At 33.5% G+C, this 19,031-nt stretch overlaps 2 protein-coding genes across 5 annotated transcripts; both read right to left on the bottom strand.

Annotated features, from left to right (window-relative positions):
- Positions 1-2,100: 2,100 nt before the first annotated feature.
- On the bottom strand, positions 2,101-7,545 carry LOC114193642 (putative WRKY transcription factor 20). 4 transcript variants are annotated; one of them, XM_028083520.2, is made up of 6 exons: positions 7,076-7,545; positions 5,399-5,566; positions 4,543-5,032; positions 4,216-4,381; positions 3,971-4,129; positions 2,101-2,828 (listed from the first exon to the last, which is right to left on the bottom strand). In XM_028083520.2, the coding sequence occupies exons 1-6, from the start codon at positions 7,307-7,309 to the stop codon at positions 2,354-2,356; spliced, it is 1,692 nt and encodes a 563-aa protein (XP_027939321.2). In that variant the 5' UTR covers positions 7,310-7,545; the 3' UTR covers positions 2,101-2,353. The 4 variants fall into 4 exon arrangements, with proteins under 4 accessions (XP_027939321.2, XP_027939320.2, XP_027939323.2 ...); XM_028083519.2 differs by having other exon boundaries at positions 4,480-5,032; positions 7,076-7,544; XM_028083522.2 differs by lacking the exon at positions 7,076-7,545 and adding an exon at positions 6,628-6,757 and having other exon boundaries at positions 4,480-5,032.
- Positions 7,546-10,146: 2,601 nt separating this feature from the next.
- On the bottom strand, positions 10,147-14,340 carry LOC114193645 (FRIGIDA-like protein 1). Its single transcript, XM_028083529.2, has 3 exons — positions 13,302-14,340; positions 12,756-12,919; positions 10,147-12,682 (listed from the first exon to the last, which is right to left on the bottom strand). Exons 1-3 carry the CDS (start codon positions 14,116-14,118, stop codon positions 11,981-11,983), a joined length of 1,683 nt encoding a protein of 560 aa, XP_027939330.2. The 5' UTR covers positions 14,119-14,340; the 3' UTR covers positions 10,147-11,980.
- Between the last annotated feature and the right edge of the window lie 4,691 nt (positions 14,341-19,031).

Raw genomic sequence — 19,031 nt, 5'->3', positions numbered from 1 at the left:
GTACACATTCTGGATTAAATTCATTTGGTATTAAGACAAAAATGTTTTAACTTTTTCTTTCTCCTTCTGTCACTACGCGACACATATGTTGGATCTGTTTTCAAAATGTGAAAGAAATGTCTACTCTGGAATGTTTTTAAGAAATGCAGTACACCAGTGGACTCTCCTTAGTCATTTAATGTCTTTTTGTCAGTGTTGGCCCAGCTGTCCTTTGATTTAAATTTACTTACAATGTTAATATCAAAATGGGGACCGATTAAGTGATTTTTTCTAGTAATTTCTTAATTTTTATGTGTTGAATGATCAAATTTAATCTAAAAAGAAAATATAAAAGAAACCAGTTAAAAATTGTGCAAATTTACCCAAAAGTCACTGAATCTGTTCCATAATCAAATTTTACTAAAAGGTAAGATTAGCTACACCAGTTCAATCATGAAATATGTATCTAAAGTGTGATTTTTGAGGGCTTAACCTTACGTTTTGGCTATGTTACTTATACAAGACTTTTTGCAGTATCAGTTTTTCTCTGTAATTCTCTTTACCACGTTATTTTTCTTTTAAAATATACAAACTTTAAACTTATACATTAAATATAGTTTCTCTTTTGATTTATGAAAAAGAAAAAGCGATCCGCTCCAGTCTAAAGACAAAATAGAATATCTTCCGTTTGCATATGGTTCTGAAAAGTCGCTTCACATATCAAAGACACAATCATACAGAAACATGGTTGTCTTTTTTCTTTGGTATAAAGAGTCATGCCACTAGCACTGCCACTGCTTTTCTATTTACATGAAAAATAAAGCAAATAAGAGATCAAACTCTCTTATCTCTAATCTGGTGTTTATTTGTGTAAAATCTAGAACCATTTGAGCTGGCATAAGAAATCAATCATAATGCTATGAAGGGTTCAAAATGATGGTACGATAAGGATGCAGAATTGTGCTCATGGGTGGTTTCATCTGACTCTGAGGGGACAAGGATCAGTTCAGAATCTATACATCTTGGTTCCACAAATGGAGCAAGACGTGGCTGCATGATTCTTCAGTCCTGATTAAGCTAAGACAAATATATGAATTTAAGAAAGTTGTACTTTACTTGCACCGCAATTAAAGGCCAACGTGAACATGTCAGACTGGTTCAAAGATAAAGCCAAGAGAACCAATCGTCATCAAGGATGTACTACTCTATCAAGATGCCAAGGGTAGTTAGCATTATGCAAATCTCAGTTACTGATATATTTACTGTAAAATAGTGCTAAAACTCATCTTTCATCTGTTTTTCTCTTTGTAGAAACATTCTTGAATGCACCTAAAATTCTTCTAGCTATACTAATCACGCCTTGGCATGTGACAACTGAATACAATATAGCAGCTAAACTAATGACAATGCAATGTACTAGGAAATTTGCAAAAGGAAAAAGAAAAGAAAATCCTTTTTTTTTCTTTTCAGTTCTCTAGAAACAAACAAGCACTGCACACTCGGCAATGCTGGTCCCCCCCTCCAAGTTACAGTCTGAAAGGGACTGTGTCCTTTTCTGTGCTGAAACCAAGGGATTTCGCTTTATCAGTTGCCAAAGTGAGGATAAGGTATATATGTACGTAACTACGTATAATATAACATCCACCGAGTTTTTTGTCTGTGAATAGAGAGAATAGACACATCTATCTATGTAAAAATCTAATGGTTATCTATCTCACCTCACATCCTTGTCAATCACGCAAGAGGGTGTTTGAAACACGTTCAGAGATCAGAAAACCGTGACAACGATGAGAGAAATGCAAAAGCTAAAACTTGTAGCCCTCACTTTGATGTGAAAAACCAAATCCATGCTCCATTTCTAAACAAGTACAAAAATTATGCAAGTCTAATCTACAAAAAACAGTAAGAATATCCAACATTTACAGATCACGTGCAGTCCAACTTCATTATATCAGAACAGATCATCAATCACGGGGTATGTACGACTTGTAATCAGTGCAGTGGGGACTAGGGACCGAGTCTAACCAACGTGAAATACTGAACACGAGATACAATATTTAGCAAAAGGCTTTATGCACTTTTACAAGGTTTTGTGGGAGCAACTTTGATATCAGCCTCATATTTATACAGAAGAATTTGGATATGATTATAAATAATTATACAATTACAAAGATTTAAAAGTCAACATGATGGAGCTGCTACCAATTCTACATAACGGCAGCTCTCAAATAGTGATATAAACATAAAAGAACTATCTGCATTTTCTTACAGAAAATGAGATGTTACACCTTTGAAGCTATACCCGCCAAAAATTAAAAAAGAAAGTAAAATGTTACTCAGAACTTTTATTTTCATGTCTGATGTGTGATCAACTTCATGGACCCATTAGTATTCTTCCCATGCTCTGTGGGCAAGGATACGAGGCATGGTTTAAAGCCGGACCATCAGTCCTATTGTCTCTAGAACCATAGGGATTAGAGCTGTTATTTAGAACACCAAAGTATACTGGAGCTGAGGTAGTATGAACAAACTTGAAATTGGAATTACTTGTGTGAGTTTGAGTGTTCCCAAATTCAGAGTGCATTATTTTCCCTTGTGCATTTGATCTATGTTCAGCAGCTGAGCTAATTCCCATCCCAAGGTCAAGGCTAATGGTATCACTTTCTTCTAACTTAATTCTTGTCTGTCCAGCTGCTGCTACTGCCATGTCATGGCTGCTATTCTTTGCAGCTGGTACATCATGGTTGTGTTTACCCTCATATGTGGTTATCACTGCTTTTGGATCATGAGATGCCCTCTCCACATGTTTTCTGACAGGGCAACCCGCATTTGTGCATTTGTAATAACTCCTACATAAGCAGCATAGTAAGATACAAGATTAACAAGAAATATGTAGTTGAGTAGCAGATTTTAGCACTGCAGTTAGTATGAATCATAAACATGCAACAAGAATATCAAGGTGTACAAAGCAATATTTGATTTGACTTCCATGCTTTTAAAGCATTTCCTGAAGTAGCCACACAACACACTAATATAGAATACACTGTCCACATGTCCTCCAATCTTTTATGACTGAGTATAAAAGCCAGCAATGATATGAATATCTTCTTGTCCTTCCCCTCCCCGCACCCTAAATTTTCTCACAACTTGATATGGGTATACAAAAATAATGTCAGCTTCTTTCCTTTTGGATGTGACATCTACTCCTCAATACTCTCCTATAATTAATAGTCTACTGCCACTTTATTGCTCCAACATGCTTCACAGCAAAAATATTAGCAATTATGCTTCACAGCAAAAATATTAGCAATTATGCTATTAATTTTCAGTTTGTGTCATACCTATGCAAGTAATTTAATCACTCTAGTTCCTCATTCTCAACAACTTTATACTACAAAGGAGAAAAATAAGAAGCTTCTGGATGAATATTAAAAACAGCTTTCAAAGTCATCCAAGAGAAATTCCTCCTCCTAATAGTCTAGCAAGTTATTTTTCCATTGCTGTTCTTGAAACTGTAAAACATCATCTACCTCGCCCATAGATCCATCAAAGTATCCCATACCAAAATGTTCGTGTTTACGGGATTCATTTGTCTAGCTTACTTTTAATGAGAGCTTAATACCAATAATAAACTTTCTTCCTCGCTTTTGCAACTCTGTGTTTGTGTGTGTGTGTGTCCCTCGCATTTGCATGTCTGAATATAATGTAGTGAAAGATGCAGACTTTGTTTATGGACCAGGTAAGCTATAGCTGCAACAGGGGTCTCAAAGCGAGAGACTAGCTAACACCAATCATGATAAAAAAAAGATTGAAAAGTGAATATTCAAGTTACAAAAAACTATTATATCATGTTAATTCATCACTTCAATTATTGTCTACACAGCAAGTACAAGATCAAAAGCTTGACAATAGTAAAAAAAAATCATTTTGACAAATCACATACATTAAATTGGATTTATTAATTTAACTTCTATTCTGAGTGGGGACATACCTTGGGTTAGGATTGCCTCTCACCACCTTTTGGCCATACTTACGCCAGCGATACCCATCATCCAATATATCAACCTCACTCAAAGTTTGTACAACAACCCATGGCTCCCGGATAGGCTTAACTACAGGAGTGATGTCAACATTTCCAAGTTCCATTTTTCTACTCAACAAAAAAGAAAAAAACTCAGCAGCAGTATATGAGCACACATGCTGAAGAAATTCAGAGCTTCAACCAAATTGTCATACCTCCGCTTTGAGAAGGGATCATCATCATCAGCGTCATCACTAATCCTGTTTGACGCAAACCCGACACCCTCTAAACCATCATCGTTTGTTGCTACAGGTGATGGCTCAGAAGCACTGTTGGGCTCAGCAGCATGAGACAACTGACCATACATGGAGGATGCTTTGTCTACAAGAAAAAATTAGAAGAAAAAGAAAACCAGCTTATTTTCTCTGAAATAAGTAATAATAATATGTAAGCTATGATAAGCATCTGGCTGGTATTACCATCTAGGCCAGCCAAAGAAGAATCCTTATCGGATCTCTCTACTTGAATAGACATAACAGTACCAGTAGAGTATCGGCAGCTTGGTTGAGGTTTGGGGTGATCATGTGTTCCCTTGTAAATTATCTCAGTGATTTGACCATCATGAGAGCGTTCAAAAAGTTTTTTCACTTCACAGTTTGGATGTGTACATTTGTAATAACTGCGTGGAAATTCACTTCCTTTAACAAGTTTTTGCCCGTACTTTCGCCAATTGTATCCATCATCAGATGTTTTCTCAGCTGCAACTGAAAGTCCATTGCCTCTAACCTCAACATGTGATGCTTGAAGCCCAGTAGCTGTGTTGCTTTTGTGGTTAACGTCATCCAAATCAACATCAACAGGAGCACTAGGACTAGAACTAACCATTTGTACAGGTGATGATAGACTTAATTCGTTAGCAGGAACTGCTATCTCACTTTCACCTAATGGTGAGGAAACAAATGATTGTGCTTTTCCTAGACCTTCTACTTGAGTTGATTGTTTGATAACATGGTTATTGAAGTCTACAGGAACCTTTACATGAGCAAATAGCATTGGATAAGTGCTATGAAATTAACAATCTTCAAAACAATATTAATCAGAACATGAAAACACCATATGTTTTTATCTAACACTATAATCATGTATGGGACTATAAATTATAAAACCATTCAAATGAAACAAGACTTTAGAATTTATTGTCTCATGCGACAAAGTATGAGCAAGCAACACCAATCTTGATAAATTTGAATTCTGTTGAATTATCTCATCTTGTTTTGTCAGTTAGCACACAGATTTAAACCAAGTAAAATCAGGATAGGAAACAAAAATTTGAGCTCATTCGTCCATGTCATTTGAAAGTTATTTTAATCAAAGTGTTGTCAACATCAATTGCATTACCATATTCAACCTGTTGAGTGGTTTAAACTCAAAGAAGCTTGATTTCCTGTCATCAACAGTATTGGTATTGAAGCATGCAGTGGTTAATGCAAATGTAGCAGAAGCCTTAGAACCATGTACTGTTTGTTGAAGCTTCCGGAGAGACCCTGTAGTTGGTGAAGACTCCACCTGCAACGCATGGACAAAAAATATTTAAACTATGTGCTTTTTGAGCAACAGTTCAGGAGTGAAATGAAAAATTTAAACTAAAATGCACAGAAAGATACGGGGAACAATTTCTCTTCTCAAAAAACCAATAAAAGGAGAGGAGGGAAAAGGAAAAAACACAGCAAGTTCCTGAATATCTGAAAACCCTAAGGCCTCAAACAGCAATCAATAAACCTAGGAAGTCAGTAATAACAGCAGAAAGAGACCACATATATAATCTTCTGAGTAAACCAATAAACCTAAACTAATTGAATGGTTTTATCAGCTAGTGATGTAAGCAACCCAAGCGTAAGCAAAGTTTTTTACTTTCTCCTGCTGCCGATATTGCATATTGTTTATTTGGAGTCCGTTTGACAAAGATACCACAGTCGTTATAATTTGCAAAAGTTAGTTATATAAACAATCAATCATAACAAAGAAAAGACACTCCTACATGAATGTAGCAAATCATTCTACTCGAATTAGGACCATACAGACTATTACCGTCTAGAAACAAGTCCTTTCACAAAATCCAGACCCACAATCTTTCTGACATTCCCTATATTATTCTCACAGCACACATAACTAAAATCAATCCACTAATCGTTGGTAATGCTTGATTCGCTTGCTCCACATATATAAATGGAAAAGGAAAAGAAGAAGACTTTTCTGTGCACTCTGCTGCACCGTTGAAACAAAAACAAACAAAAAGGGCAAGCACCAACAAAAAAGAGGATTCATTATGTGAAAAAACAACACTGACATTAAAATAAATAAAAGGAGAATGTCGAGCGATCCTCAGCTAAAGTTATATTCCACCAAAGAGAATACCGTATTTAAGCATAAAGCAGCCAATACATAATCCTATAAGAGCAAAAGCATCAGAAACTAACGGACCCATACAAAAAAAATGTACTACTAAGTGAAGGATCAAACGAGTAAAGAGCCAGCTCTAAAGAAACAATTTTCCACGAGGCTGAACCAGCATATAAGAATTTCGAATTTTACATAACAAAAAAAAGCATCTGCAGCTCATTACTCACCAGCATTCAAATCAAGTCATTCTAAATCATCAAATTATTCCACCAAATCGATAAGAGTTGACACCAACCCAGATAAGCCCTATTGGGTAGCTGAGAAATCCCAAGAAAATCACAGTGAAAAGAACAATTTTTTATATGCCACTCACTATAAGTGGCCTTTACCTTATATGTGTCAAGTAAAAAAAGAACAGTAAAACACAACCTTTGACCAAAATGAACTAAAAACGACAACATTCCCCCACTGAATTCACTCAAGCATTTACCTTTCCTTCTTCTGTTCCATCTCCTCTCAGAAAACACAAAAACCCTCTGAAAAAATGAAAACTCTCCCTCATAAACACCAACCCACTTATTTCCATTCTTCACCAAAGCAAACACTTCAATTGGAGTTCCCAAAGAAGAGGAGGAAGAAGTAGAAGCAAAAGAACACACACACTCACTCACTCACCTTCATGTTGGAGAGAAGAACCGGTGATTCCAGAAACGACGTAGGACTCAGTCCCGGAGGAATCGTGATGCAGGGCGACCTCGAGATCGGAAGCTTCGCCGGCGCAATCAGCTTGTACCTCGCCGTGGAATTCTGACCCGAGCCACCTCGATTCGGATCCTCGGATGCCCCGTTGAGGCAGAGCTCCGAACTTGGGCTGGGCTCGGCGGAGGTGGTGGCGGTGGAGGCGTCCATTGTGGGCGGTAGCGTTGATGAGAGTCAGAGCAGAAGTAGGGAGGTAGCGAAGGGCAAAAGGGTCATTTCAAAGATGCAATTTTTGTTTTGTGGGTGTTGTGTTGTGTTTGTGTTTTGTGTTTGAAGGTTGTGTTGTGTCAGAGATGCTGTAAGAGACTCAGTTGACTTACAATGTTGGATCTCTCTTTCTCTCACAAACAACTCACTCACATGTCTGTGACTCTCTTCTCTTCTCTGTCATTTTAAACCCTTCTTTCTCAACTTTTTTTTTTTTGTTACTTCTCTGTAACTAAACTCACACCAACACACACAAAAAAAAATCATCATGGAAGTAATAATTGAGGTTGAATTGTAAGAGTGTCTGGATTAGATTAATTTGGGTTAACAGTAAATTTAACATATTCAATACTTAATTAGATTGGTTTAGTTATTATGATAAAAATAAAAGTTGAGTTTTACTTCTTATTTATTTTATATAATTGTTAATATTATCCTAATGCAAGATAAAACAAAATATTATTTGGTATTTAATGATTTTTTTGAAATAATATAGTAAAAACATAAACAAATTTAAAAAAAAGGTGGTAAAATCAAACACTTTCATAAGAAAATAAAGCAGTAACACCTAAAGTATGATAATCTAAAAATTAAAAGCCAATCTAGTTTAACAAATTCAATCTAGATTTTAACAAATTTAAATGATGAGTAAAAATTTACCGTAAATTTTACTTATTCATTGTTTTAAAAGAACATATTAATATATTAAAGGGGCGAAACAAAAGGATGGGATGGAGAGAGAGAGAGAGAGAGAAAAAAAAAAAATGGATTTGTGTGGATTTTGCTTTTAGACTTTTTAAAGCTGATAGGTAGATGATTATGTCACTGAATGATACACAATTGGACAAAGATTTTGTAACAAAATGATTATGTTACTATTCGTTAAGAGAAAATATTGTTTATTTAACTTAATTTAATTTTCGATGTTGTGTTTGTGGCTAGTTAATCTAGGTAAGAGTTGAAAGTGATAAGTGGTGTGCCAAGTACCAACCAACTCTATGTTACTCTTCACCACAGCAATCACCACGAGTGATTGGTGCAAAACTGTGAAACCCTTTTTCCACAAGTTGAAAGCCAAAGCTAAACCAGAATTAGTTCACCAAAAGGGTTAGATTCACATAATTTAACCCCATGAATGGGAGAGTCAGTCTCAAGCAATACCTCAGTGTGTAGATTTTGTCTATGTTACATGAACTTTGATCACAGATTCAATTCAAGGAATGCATTGTCGGCAATTCCCACAGGGAAACTGTCATGTTTGTGCAGTGAATGAAGTAGCAAAACAAAAACAAAAACAAGAACAGAGAAATGGATTAAACGCCAATTAGTACAGAGAATGGTGTTGTGGTAGGGTTTTGGAATTCACTAACTACATTGTTTAGGGCATCTAAATGTGGCAATTTGTTGACCTGACCACTTAAATTCCATTTGGGTATTTTTCAGTGACAATAATAAATGAGAATGTTGTCAATTTTTCGTGGATATGCTGTAAAGATCTAGGAAAGAGTAAGTTAACATGTTGGCCTCACACTATTAAATATCTTCTTTTTTTACTAATCTCACACCATTTTGTTCAAAGGGGTTAAAAAGGAGTTGAGGCTCAAATTTTGGTTTACTACTATAATGTGTAGGGTATTATTAATGAACATGGTCTAGAAAAGCACAAGAGAAAGAAACATTTCATTGGAGTTTGTTTTCCTTTCTCAATTTGGTGTGGTTTTTTACTTTTAGCAGTTTGAAGACAGAGAAGAAAGTGAAGGGTGTACTTAGCCTATAATTAGGTGAAGAGAAAGGAAAACAGCAACAACAACAAATCTAAGCATTTAACGGCTTGAGATGCAGTTAAAGCAAAGTTCTCACTGGTTTTCTAAATCTTTACAATCTTTTTGTTGAGTAATCTTTTTCCTTTCAAATGAATTTGTCTATATTAAATGCTTAAGCACGTCATTTTCACATCCAAAAACTTCCTTGCCTTGTATATCTCTCATGATACTTCCTCTTATTTGATAAAATTTTGCAGATTAAATTGAAACATGAATTACTTATTCACCATGCATTTTCTTTCTCCAATTAATTTACTTCAGAAATTTTAAAACCGTAACAAAATAAATGTTTTGTATAGGAACAGATATTTTCTCAGAGTTTGCCTGGTATCTTCAAAATTTTATATGAAAATCACAGATGAATTTTTAAGTAGTTGTTAAATTAAGAGAAAAAAGGTCATAAGATTTTTACCAATGAGTTTCCAACCTTATTTTTAATGTTGTTATGCTTATTTCTCAGAGTCTTTGACAGGTTCTGCATAAAAAAATAATTCTCATTCATCTGAGTTGCTTCTTGTAAATTGAATTGAGTTTCTTTATTGATAGCGTTGGAATGGTAGTTCATTATAAAAAAAAATGCCAAATGAAAAAGAAATAAAATAACCTTAAGATAATATGTAACTTAGTCCCTTATGATAAAATATTGACTCTGGCTAGTGTATCTGCTACTAATCCTAAATCTGGTAGACCAAAAAGTTTGCAATATATATTATTAATAACTGTTCTTTGCCAAATGAAAAACATTAGTCATAAATTGATGAGGGATGCAAGGTCCATTTTCTTCTGAATGAAATTCTCACTACCAAAAAAGAAGAGAGATGGCATGTCATCTACGGCCCATTTCCATGGAACACACTGAGAATACGTCTCAACCATCACTGTAGTAAACATACAGAAAACGAGGTCTCTTACACGTTACAATATCAAACCAAAAAGATTAGCAATGGTCTTAGAAGGTGAGATGAATAATCTGCACAGACACATCTTTTCATAGGTAATAGATCACTTCAAAGGTACAACAGTATCAGATCCCTCTCATACACTTGTTCTTCTTTTAGTGTTAACTATTCATAAGTAACATTCAAGCTAATTCATTCATTCAGCTAATAACTTCCTAGTTAGAGATGAAACTACAGTGCAGAAGCATATAGTAAAAAACCAAATGGTGCTAAAAATATTGCTAAGAGAACCTACACCTAGCAGGATATGCATACACACATAACCCACCTTCAGAAGACATGGGTTTCAAACTTAAGCATGTGATTGTCATTGGCAGTGTGACAATGTGAGCAATTCCAGTAGCCATTTTTCTTTATTTTATGTTATCAACTGTACTGAACTTTTTCCCCCACTTCATGACTAAAAAAATACAAAAATCTATATAGACTTCAGACAGCCCAAAAGTTTATTTATTTTCCTACATTTTCAGTGTCACATAACCTGGATTAGCCCAAGGCGATGGAACCCAAACATATTGTAATTGGGCTGCTTTCTAAAAAATAGAGATATCAACTACTATAGACCAAAGCATACAGACCATGATTCAACCGAATACCACTACCATGATGACCTTTAACATCAACTCATCTACATCTGCTGAAGATGCAATATACTCAACTAGAATTAGTTCTATTAGACACAATAAAAATATTATCAATTGTATGTAAGTTGTCAACAAAACAAATGTCAAATGGACAATGAGATATGATTCATACTGATGATTATTATAGTACAGTGGGAATCATAATCCATAATAAGCACCCTTCACCATCAAAACATATGAATCAGTTCAAAATACAGAAGAATTTTCAAAATCAAAGAGATTAAAACATTGTTTCTTGCTAATTTTGGCACAAAAACCATGTTTGAAAGAAGCTAATAAAGCCAAGAACTTTTTTTTATTTCATACAGGATATTCATTAACCAAAACACAAAAGAAAAATAAAGAAACCATAGATGAGAAACTACTGAAAATATTTTTGTTCACATGAGCACAACAGACAGTTCATACAGGGTATTGACAAAAATAAGAAAAAAAATATCTTGTATTTTTCAATCCATGTGGATGATGCATGGTCTCACGGATGAGAAAAGAATACCATTCCCATAGGATCTATGTCAAGGCTACAGGACCGGATGGATTACCCTGTGCTTTTGGATTAAAATCCTTGAAACCGATGGAAGAGAAAATTGAATTTCTTTGTACAGTGAGAGGCAGCCAGACAAAAGTTACAATCTAGATGCAGTTGTCTGGCTATGGAGTAATGCTAAAATACTTTTAATTCCATAACTGCATTTAAATGTTTTTTTATTATTTACTAGTATGAAATTAAGCACTAGGACGTGGAAAAAATGAAGGGCTCTTGAAACAACTGCAGCGCAGACTAGTGTAACAAGTAATTACAAGCAACACTACAACTAATAAAAATATGGAAAGTGTCTATTTGGGCGGGTTTTACCTTTGAAACCCGATACTATGCCTCAATGCTTGGAAAAGACAATAAGCCTAGGCAGCGATCAAGTGCAAAAACAGAGAAGTTTAAAGAAGACCGCGATTAACCAAAAAGGAAGTTTATCGAAGTAAAATTATGCAAGTAATCAAATTTGTGAAACCAAGCATTCCCTCCCAATCCTTCGATACTGAATCTAGTTTCTTTCCTATAATCATTGGAATCAACAAAGCAAACTATGTTTTTATAATTTAAAGGCCAGAAGTGCAAAGTCAATGAAAAACTAATACCAAAGCTACCAACCCCTGTTCAGTATTCAAAAGAAAAAGCAATTTCTAGATCTACTGAGGATAAGATGTTCGATAATAACGCTGCAGACCATAACCACCATAGGCAGAGACACTATCATGATAACCAGAAGGCACAAGTGGCTCTGATGAATTTGGAAGAGAACCACCTTGACCAAGGTTGCCACTGGGACCCATTGGGACATCATCAAGACCATAAGGCCCAGCCGAAGCGCCTGTATAAGGCAAGATGGTTGGGGTTGGAGCCTTCATGCCATATGACATGGTTGGCAAGTTAATGAAGGGACTTCGATGTTCTGGCAACAAACCTGGTGACTGGAAACGAGGTTGTTGTTCAGGCAACAAACCTGATGACTGAAAATGAGGTTGTTGTTCCAACAACAAACCTGGTGAGTGGAAAAAAGGTTGTTGCTCCCGCAACAAACCTGATGACTGGAAATGAGGATGTTTGTAGTGGTGAGCAGTTGAACTGGCACCACCGACACTATTCAGGACAGCTGCAGAACCAATGGGGGCAGAAATTCGAGGACGCTTGAGCCCACCTTGTTGCTGCTGATGAGAGGGAGGCTTTGCAGAAAAAGCGGATGCACCATATTTTAAATTTCCCTTATGCTTCGTCAATTGTTCTAAACGCTGTTGAAGGCTTTCAGGTGGATATTCCGATTGAAGATTATGACTTTCAATAACCTTGATTGCAGATTTCAGTGCATGGACTTCTCTGGCTGTGATTTCATTCTGCAAAAACACACAAATAAATACAGGCAGTGACACTATACACCGGGTAAACAATCATGAGGTGAATACTTACCAGTGACTTCCCTTCCTCAGAAAGTCTTTTAGCAAGTTTCTGAGATTCATTCACGTGAGCTTTCAAAATGGGAATTGGTGGAATCTTATCCGCAAGATTGAACTCAAAAATATACTTGACAGCCAGAATATGTCTACACCTGTCAACAAGTTTCTGAACAAGACCTACAAAAACCCAAAACAAAATTTCCCTCACAAATTAAACCCCCAAAAGGGCAACAGTAGAAATCAAATTCAATTTACAACATTACGCTACTTAAAAAAAAAAAAATTCAAATCCAAGACCACATAACGTAAGCACTAGTGGCTAGTGGTGTTTTCAGTCACTGAAAAAAAATCCAAATCCAAGACCACATTACGCTAACATTTGCAAATTTCAAAAGTTACAGGAACCAAAAACACCATTAACCCTAAACACTAAAGTCACAACAACAGTTAACGAGCTAAAAGCCTACAACAACAAAACACAAACACAGTTACGTAACACCATCTCCAAACATCTAAGGCTAAACCCAAAAAAATCAAAACCAAATGAAAGGGCTCCAACCTGGAACTTTGTCCGTCAAACCAATACTTCGGTAGAGCTCAGGAAGATCATCATTGGCAGCAGCCATGGCAGAGAAGGTGAAAATCTCATTATTTGTCAATTCAGATAACAACCCATAAGCCGCTACAAACTGCAAGAAAGTCATGGCCCCAATACCTTCACCACCTTCACTGGGCAAGCTCCCCTTCCACTCCGCACACAACTTCTTTGCTCTCTTACTCACCTTAAAACTCATAGAAACGGACGCAGCCCTCAACTGCTGAAACAACAACCCGCAAGTCCTCTTCCTTTTGCGCAATTCCTTATCATCTTTCACCACATTCGCACCCACGACACCGTCCAATGCATCGAGAATCATCGACGCGGGATCGGAAGCACGCTTGAGGGCAGTCTGAAGTTCAACCTCGAGCGCAACCTTGTCTTTGAAATGATCCCCAACGTAGTCCCGCAACCCTTTTCCATCCATGCAGCTGCAGAGGGCGATCATGCGTTCCGCGTGGGTTTTGGGCAATGCGACGTCGTTCTGCGATGATGGGTCGGAACGGGAGGGTGGAAAGGTGGGATCTTTAGAGGGAGAAAGAGGTGGGTGAGTGTGTTGCTCATGGGATTCGAGGGTCTGGAGAAGGTGAAATCGTTCAGAGAGGGAGTTGTGGAGGGAGGTGAAGTGTGAGTCGATGTGGGACCAAGAAGGAGGAAAGAAGGAAGAAGAGAGAAGAGAGGAATGGGTTTGAAGATCATCGTAGGCTTTCTTCAAATTCTCTTTCTTGGCGTCCACCAGTTGCAGAGCCGCAGAGATGGTCTTCGACGAAGTCTGCATTGTTGTCGCCGTTCCTTCGTTCCCTCGGAGAGAGAGAGAGAAAGAGGATTATGAACAGTTTTCTGTGCAAATTGAAACCAGAATGAATAAATTCCTGAAATTGAAACGATGATAGGAAAGTTGGTTCAGTGCTTTGGTTTCTGTTCTTGAATTGTTGTGATTAGGTTGCAGAATCTAAGTTACAAAATCACTGAGAAATTGAAAATGTTGTATCCGAATCTGACTGGTAAATTGTTATCTTGGGCCTATGTTCCTTCGATGTGTGGGCTGATTTGTTCCAATCCAGCCTGTTTTTGTTTTTATTCGTGGACCACCTCTAATCAGAAATTCCTAAAATTCCTAGCTGAATTGTTTGTACATTCCTTTTTATACTCATCAAAACTTAATATTTTTTTTCTTAACATAAAAATATTTATTATTTTTTAAAATGTAATATTTAACACTGAGAAAATCTAATCTTTTTAGACTTTTTTTGTAGTGAAAATCATGACAGTTTAAAAAATATGTCAGATGTATGAACTAATTGGAGTTACATATAATAACTTAGACATGGTAAAATTGAATATTGGACCAAATTGTAGATTCCTTAAAACCTAGCGACTAAATTTTAGAATAATTAGAATTAGAATTTCATATTTTTTATTCATTTTTAATGAACTTATTATTATTATTATTATAATAATAATAATAATAATTATTATTATTATTATTATTATTATTATTATTATGATTATTATTATTATGCCGAAAGGCATTTTGTACATTTAGTGGGGCAGAAACCAAACAGCGAAAATAAAGAAGTGAACTTCTATAAAAATTCTACCAACACTCATGGTTTAACTAAATAAAAAAAATTATAACAACAAATTTTACATTTTTATTAACCTATAACCTTTCATAGTAGTGACATAAAAGGGAATTGAAAAAATAGATAAAGGATGAGAAAAATAAACTATTTTAGTGTGTTAAGTCTGAATCATCATTCTCAAATGTAATATTTTTTTTATTCTATAACCTCTTTGAACAAATTATTTTAATTTCGTATTTCTATTAACATGTTTATCTTTGTATTAAATCTATATACTTTTACCTATATGCTTTTTTCCTTCTAGAATAAACTATACATCTTAATTTTGTGATAAGAGGATATTATTGTTTAAGCTGTGTGATCCCTGATTAACATGCAATAATATTTGGGATATATACTTTTAATTACGTGATTAGATACATATTAATTAGCATACTCTATATTTATTATTTATTCCAATCTAAGTTTTATGAAATGATGGAGATTTTTTCAAAAATCTTTCAACAAATAAACTGAAATAAATATAAAATTAACATATCATTATTGGAAATCAAATCTTGAACTTAAAGTGATAATCCACTTTTATTTTCTTTGTTTGGCAAATAGGCATGTGATAGAAGTAATTACTAAAACTATAATACAAGCATGAGAAAGTTGTTCATACGTGTCCAAGTTTGAAACTAATAGAACATGATGATGAATATCCATTCCACCATGCACGCCATGGATAACTAAAGTCAAACTACAATATTTTTTAGGGTTTAACTTCCCTATGAATCCAATAAAAATAATAATAATGTTTAGTTATAATAGGCTAATTTTAATTTCTTAAACAGTATTTACATTTATTATTTAAAAATACTATTATTTTAAAATTTAATTGTATTTGTAATTTATAACAAACATAGATGAAATCATTTATTTGAGATTTTTCTACGACTAAGGTTTATGTTATTCCTTTTATTATACTTGTGGATGTAGTATGCTGAACCACGTTAAATTCTTGTGTCGTCTATTTTGATCTTTTTATTCTTTTTTTATTGCCTTGTTTCCAACATTTTTCAGCTAACATTGAAGCAGAAATATGTCTCAAATGGTATAAACGGTTAGTTTTGATGCACCAACATTTCAAAACTAAGATGGGGCGAATTGGTTTCTCAAACTTTTGATTTGTTCTTACACTTGAAAACTAGTTTCTATGAAATCTTTAATCGATTGACAAGAGAAATTTAAAAAGACATATTGTTTAACTTTTATACTTAGCAAAATGTAAAAGATAAAGAGAAGAGAGCACAAGAAATACCAAGATTTATACTGGTTCGATTCAATTGAATCTACATCCAGTCTCTAGCTATCCACACTAGAAATTCCACTATAACATCAATAGTTAGGACAATACACAATACAAGATCCACCTATGTACTTCCTACACCCTTGATACACACTCTTGAAAAACCCTTCAAGAAATGCAACCAGTAACACTACATAGAGTTTTACCAACACCTATCATAGTCATAGTGATAGAACAACATAGTTTCAATAACAAGAAACCAGAAATTCAGTAACCAAAATTAGTGTTTCAATGAAAGACTAATGATAGAAAGAATACACCTGATTTTATGTAAGGCTTGATATCACAATCACATAATCTTCTTGAATTATTGATGAACGACTTGAGAAACAATGAATAACCAATGCAAATTTCCTATAAGAACGCTCAAGCAATCTTTCTCTTTCTCTTTGATGTCTCAAAAACGTCACTCCAAACTGGTGCGATAATCTGATTTTAAAGTAGAGCTATTTTGTGATTTATCTAGTTTATTAGGTTATTTGGCTAATCAACTAGATTATGACAATGCTCAAGTTCATGTTCCATAATTAATCTAGTTGACTAGATTAGTATTCTAATCGACTAACAAAACAACAAAACAACAAATTTAACCATCACACACACATATATGTCTTGTTTGAATTTCAGCAATTCTATGCTATTATTTTTCTCATGGACATCACCAAAAACAACATAAATTCTCTTTTAAAAAATAGGAACATAAACAACTCAAATGCTATCATGAAGCACATTTGAAACTTCAGATAATCTTAACAAAATTTGGTTGAAAGGAATAAATTTACGCAATTATAAAGTTAAATGACTAAATTAGAACAAAATTTCAAAGATGAACTAATTATAATTTTCACTACAAGTTAAGAAAAAAAAAAACATATCAATTTTAGAATTTTTATGAATTTATTCTAAATACAATTATGACAATATACAATTATTGTATACTTTATTTTCACATAATATTAAAAAAACGAGGTTAAGTATGTTTTTAGGTGCCATTTGACATATTTATGCTTCAATTTTATGTGAGAAATGCGTTTAAAATGCATTTTAAATGTCAAATAAACTTAACAAAATTTGATTTAGAGAATTAAATATACGCATTTAAAAGGATGAGAGATTAAATTGATTTAAATTTTCAAAAGGGACTAATTCCAATTTTCACTAAAAATGAAAACATCAAAAATATATTTAACCCTGTTTAAAATTAATAACATTTAATTCAGCCATACTTTATCATTAATTTTCTAAAAGTATTAATTGACATAGCATTAATCAGGTTATATATATATATATATATATATATATATATATATATATATATATTCGTAAAAGCAAATGAAAATTAACTTATAGGATTAATACTGTATTTCTTATCAAAACTTATTACACCCTATTTAATAATTTATTTATTTTAAAAAATAATTCTATTTTAATTTTATAATGCTTTATGACTCAAATAATATATTATTATTACAACTATTAATATTGATATAATTGTTTTTTTATGTCACGTGAAATACATGTAGCTAAACTTCAACAATGAATTATTTTTGTGAAAATGTTTTAAAAAATATATGTAGTTCCTTAAAAAACATATATGTGATAGAATATTTTCTTAAATAAAAGGTAAACTGCATTTTTGTTTGCTTTCTACTTTTGATCTGTGAATCTGGTTATTTGTGTTTCTTTCCATGACTTTATTTCTTAAATTTTAGAATTTTCTCTTAGAAATATTTACCTAATATTTTATTATTTAAATTAATTTTTAAAAAAGGATATTTATTTTAAAACTTTTTTACATAAAAGTAAAAAATATATATTTATTTTTTATTATTTAAAATAAAATAATAAACTTCTCGATATAACATATCTTCATATTTTTTATATTTTTTATAAATCCCAAAAATTTCATAGTTATGCCTTTCTTTTTTCAATTTGACATACATTTATTTTTTAGTTTTATATTTTAATTAATTAAGCTATTTTTTATGGTGCTTCAAATAAACATATTAAGCTTACAACAATCCAATTAAGCAGAATTAATCTAGATAAATTCATAACTCAAAGATTAGATACAAAAGTTGTAACTTTTTTACAAATTTTAAAGAAAAACATAGTTAAAATTATACAAAATAAAACGATAAACAGACATATCTCACTTTCACTGTTAACTTTATTTTCTCATTTCTCTTTATTTGGATTCCTGTCACCACCAAGAGAATGTGATTCTGAAACCACAATCAAACTGTTTTTGTTCTGTTTTTTTTTTTTTTTCTTTCTTTCTTTTGATGTTTTCTCAGAAACTAACCGCCACCCCTTCCCTTTTCTCGGAAAGTAAAAACATGCAATCATCTCATCTGGACACACGCTCCTTTGTCTTTGTTGGACCCTCACGCGCTACCATTAACTCTTTACGCGTTGACCGACACAGCAAACAAAAAATCACAAAACGGGAAGAGCCTAATCGAAACGCAGTCGTTTCTCAGCAGTTAATTCCCAGGTTGCAGGATTTGACTTTTTTTCAACACCAAACAAACACGATGTACACAAGTATTTAATACTTATATAATAATTATATATAATAAATGTCTTAAAAACATTTAATAGTACTTTTCTATGCTTCATAAATGAATAAATACAAAAACTATTTATTAGTTATATATAAATAATATTTTTCTAATAGAAAAACTACTTAATAGTTATATATATATAGTTATATATATATATATATATAATAAATGCCTTGAAAAAATTTAG

The sequence above is a fragment of the Vigna unguiculata genome, chromosome 8, assembly GCF_037176805.1.
Source record: "Vigna unguiculata cultivar grain cowpea cultivar isolate G323 ecotype 2 chromosome 8, ASM3717680v1, whole genome shotgun sequence".
Classification (NCBI taxonomy): domain Eukaryota; kingdom Viridiplantae; phylum Streptophyta; class Magnoliopsida; order Fabales; family Fabaceae; genus Vigna; species Vigna unguiculata.
Note: the sequence above shows the minus strand (reverse complement) of the source record. Positions and strands in the feature narration are given on the sequence as shown.

Bases quoted from the DNA above. Each gene is read 5' to 3' on its own strand.
- LOC114193642 (XM_028083519.2), bottom strand. From the start codon at position 7,309: ATGGACGCCTCCACCGCCACCACCTCCGCCGAGCCCAGCCCAAGTTCG. The intron at 4,382-4,479 runs GTAATACCAGCC...TTTTTCTTGTAG, and splicing joins TTCTTTGGCTGGCCTAGATG to ACAAAGCATCCTCCATGTAT. The intron at 4,130-4,215 runs GTATGACAATTT...TTTGTTGAGTAG, and splicing joins GATCCCTTCTCAAAGCGGAG to AAAAATGGAACTTGGAAATG.
- LOC114193645 (XM_028083529.2), bottom strand. From the start codon at position 14,118: ATGCAGACTTCGTCGAAGACCATCTCTGCGGCTCTGCAACTGGTGGAC. The intron at 12,920-13,301 runs GTTGGAGCCCTT...GGGTTTTTGTAG, and splicing joins TTTGACGGACAAAGTTCCAG to GTCTTGTTCAGAAACTTGTT. The intron at 12,683-12,755 runs GTAAGTATTCAC...GTGTTTTTGCAG, and splicing joins CTGAGGAAGGGAAGTCACTG to AATGAAATCACAGCCAGAGA.